The sequence below is a fragment of the Quercus lobata genome, chromosome 3 (assembly GCF_001633185.2).
Source record: "Quercus lobata isolate SW786 chromosome 3, ValleyOak3.0 Primary Assembly, whole genome shotgun sequence".
Classification (NCBI taxonomy): domain Eukaryota; kingdom Viridiplantae; phylum Streptophyta; class Magnoliopsida; order Fagales; family Fagaceae; genus Quercus; species Quercus lobata.
In genome coordinates, this window is record NC_044906.1 from 69,805,233 (window position 1) to 69,807,858 (window position 2,626).

Consider the following 2,626-nt stretch of genomic DNA (forward strand, 5'->3'; position numbering starts at 1 on the left):
CTTTCACTCTTATATATATACATATCAAACATAGTATAAGGGCTGTGTCTTGTAATGAGGCTCACCAACTTAAACAGTCACGCAAAAGAAACAAAAAGAGAATGAATTGTAGAAAAGAAAGCATATTGTGAGAAAGAGAAAGGGAAGTGAGTGAGAAAAAAAAAATCAGAGCAACTGTCTATCAATCACCTTTCCCAAACCCTGCATAAGTAGGAATTTTGTGCATAGCGTACAACCTCAAAGAAGTGAGTGTGATTATAGTAAGCAAAGAGTGATAGAAACATGGTTTCAGACCAGATGATGGAACAGTCTGCTACCTTAGCAGCACCAGGTGGAGCTAGGAGGAATAGAAAACGATACATTGGGGTGCGCCAGAGGCCTTCGGGAAGATGGGTGGCTGAGATAAAAGATACAATACAGAAGATAAGAGTATGGCTGGGAACTTATGACACTGCTGAGGAGGCTGCAAGAGCTTATGATGAAGCGGCTTGCTTGCTTCGTGGAGCCGATACTCGCACAAATTTTTATCCTTGCTCTCCAACTCATTTAAGGCCAGCTCTTCCCTCAAAGATCACCAATCTTCTGTTGCTTAGGCTACAAGCAAGGCACATTGCCTCTGCCTCAATGGTGGCGACCTCTTTGCCTTTTAGCCTACAAGAACCGGAAACTGAAGTAAAAGATTACCACTTTGATAGTTTCTTCAATCTGCCAGAAGATTGCACCACTTTTGAAAATAGTGATACTCTTACTAATAGTACTAGTGTTGGTGTAACTAATAGTGATAACGTTACAGAGTTTTGAATCAAGTTCTGTTCGACTGGAAGAGGGTTGGGCGAGAGCATTGGATATGGATGATGGAAAGAGTCAAGGTGGAGGGAAGGAAGTAGGAGAAAAAGAAGGTTGTGATATGGAGCATATAGATTTTCAGTTTCTGGATGCAGTGGTATCTACATGTTATTGTTCACCTTTTGAGATAGCAGAAGAAATGGTGGAACCAGTGGAGCAAGAAACTTATGGAAATGAGCCTTCATTGCTTGGAGAAACTATGAAGAGGATGAAATATGAAGAAAGCTCTCAGCTTCTCTTTATGCTTTCAATGGGATTCCAGAGTGCTTAAGGCTGAAGCAATCAGAGGTGGCAAATGGACCAGAAAGGTCTGAACAATTATCTAACCTTGGAAGTAACTGTAATTCTGATGAAGATAGAAAGCATAGAGAAGGTATTTTTTGGGAGGTGGTAAAAGAACAGAGTGGCATCTCACAAACATCAACAGAAAGAAGTTCTTCCTCTTCTTCTTCTTCCTCATTTTTGAGCCCAGAAAATGGTGAACCATGTCTTTGGAGCACTCTCAATCTTCCTCCTATCTGCTCTATAGCAGACAGAATGATCCTCTAATATAAATTAATCTTTTAAAAGTTTAGAGAATTTTAGGTTGGATTGCTTAATTTGCTTTGTGCATCAAAAAAGATCCAATAATCTAATTATATCAAATTATGATTTTATATTGCGTGGAATACTTTTGCATTTGGATTTAAGAATAAGAAATATTTATACTCTTATAACGATTCAGGCAATTTAAAGTTAAACTTAGTCTAAATCCTATCTTCTAAATTCACAAATCAAAATGCAACATTGGATGTGATTGGAAGCTTGAAATCAATGTTGCACCGACTTCTAATGTAACCTTTGGACCATCTTTTGGTGAAAAGTTATAAAATGGCACATTAGATTGATTCTGTTTTTCTTATTTTATCCTAACATAAAGAAAAAACACACGTAGAATCCACTAGAAGGAATTATTCATAACAAAAGGTTTGGCTCCAACCGCCAATAGGAAGATAACACGTGTCCCGTAATGTGCAATGCACATAACTCGGTTGGTTGGTTGGGTTAAGTGAGTCGTGTGCATTACTAATGATAAGGACAAATATCATCTTTTTATTAATTGTTGGAGCCCAAGGTTCCAAACATGTTTTTTGGAGCCAAACTTTATCTCAATTCCTACTGTTTTAGCTCCCTCTTTAAATCATTCTAGTAGCAGTTATAGGGTTCCACTCACAGTCTCATACCCTCAAGTTGCTTCCAGATGCATCTCTTACATAACATGCTTTGCAACAAGGGCACTGTAGCCTTTTTATTTTCAATGATTTTATGTTACCATGTGCAAGAAACTTCTTGAATAAAGCCTCAACAGCTGCTAGATTAAAATCTAGAAACTCAACATTAGCAGTAAATTCAGTGTGATATCCAAGCATGTATATTATTGCAATACTTTTTTATGTTCTCATCAACACTATTGATCCCAGGCCTGAAGAAGGAAGAGTCAAACTATGTTGCAACTTGGGGTAAAGTCTTCTAAAAGATGATAAGACATACAATAAATGGGGGAGGGGTATTTGAAGCCAGCTTCTCCTCATGGAAAATTGAGCCACTAGGATCTTGACAAGAACATATATATGGCATTATATAATCGTGATCAATGATAAAATTTAGTACAAATGATTCATCTCAAAATGAATAGTCATAAGGGTCAGCACTTTTTGTTGACCAGTAATAGTTCTCTTAAGTCTTTCAACATTCAACATTCAACATTCAAAGTCAGAACTATTCATGAGGGGCACATTAG

General features: G+C 37.5%; 1 protein-coding gene across 1 annotated transcript; it reads left to right on the forward strand.

Moving 5' to 3' along the window:
• The first annotated feature begins 282 nt into the window (after positions 1 to 282).
• Positions 283 to 801, forward strand: LOC115981356 (ethylene-responsive transcription factor ERN3-like). The gene has a single exon (XM_031103503.1). It carries the CDS (start codon positions 283 to 285, stop codon positions 799 to 801), a length of 519 nt encoding a protein of 172 aa, XP_030959363.1.
• Positions 802 to 2,626: the final 1,825 nt, after the last annotated feature.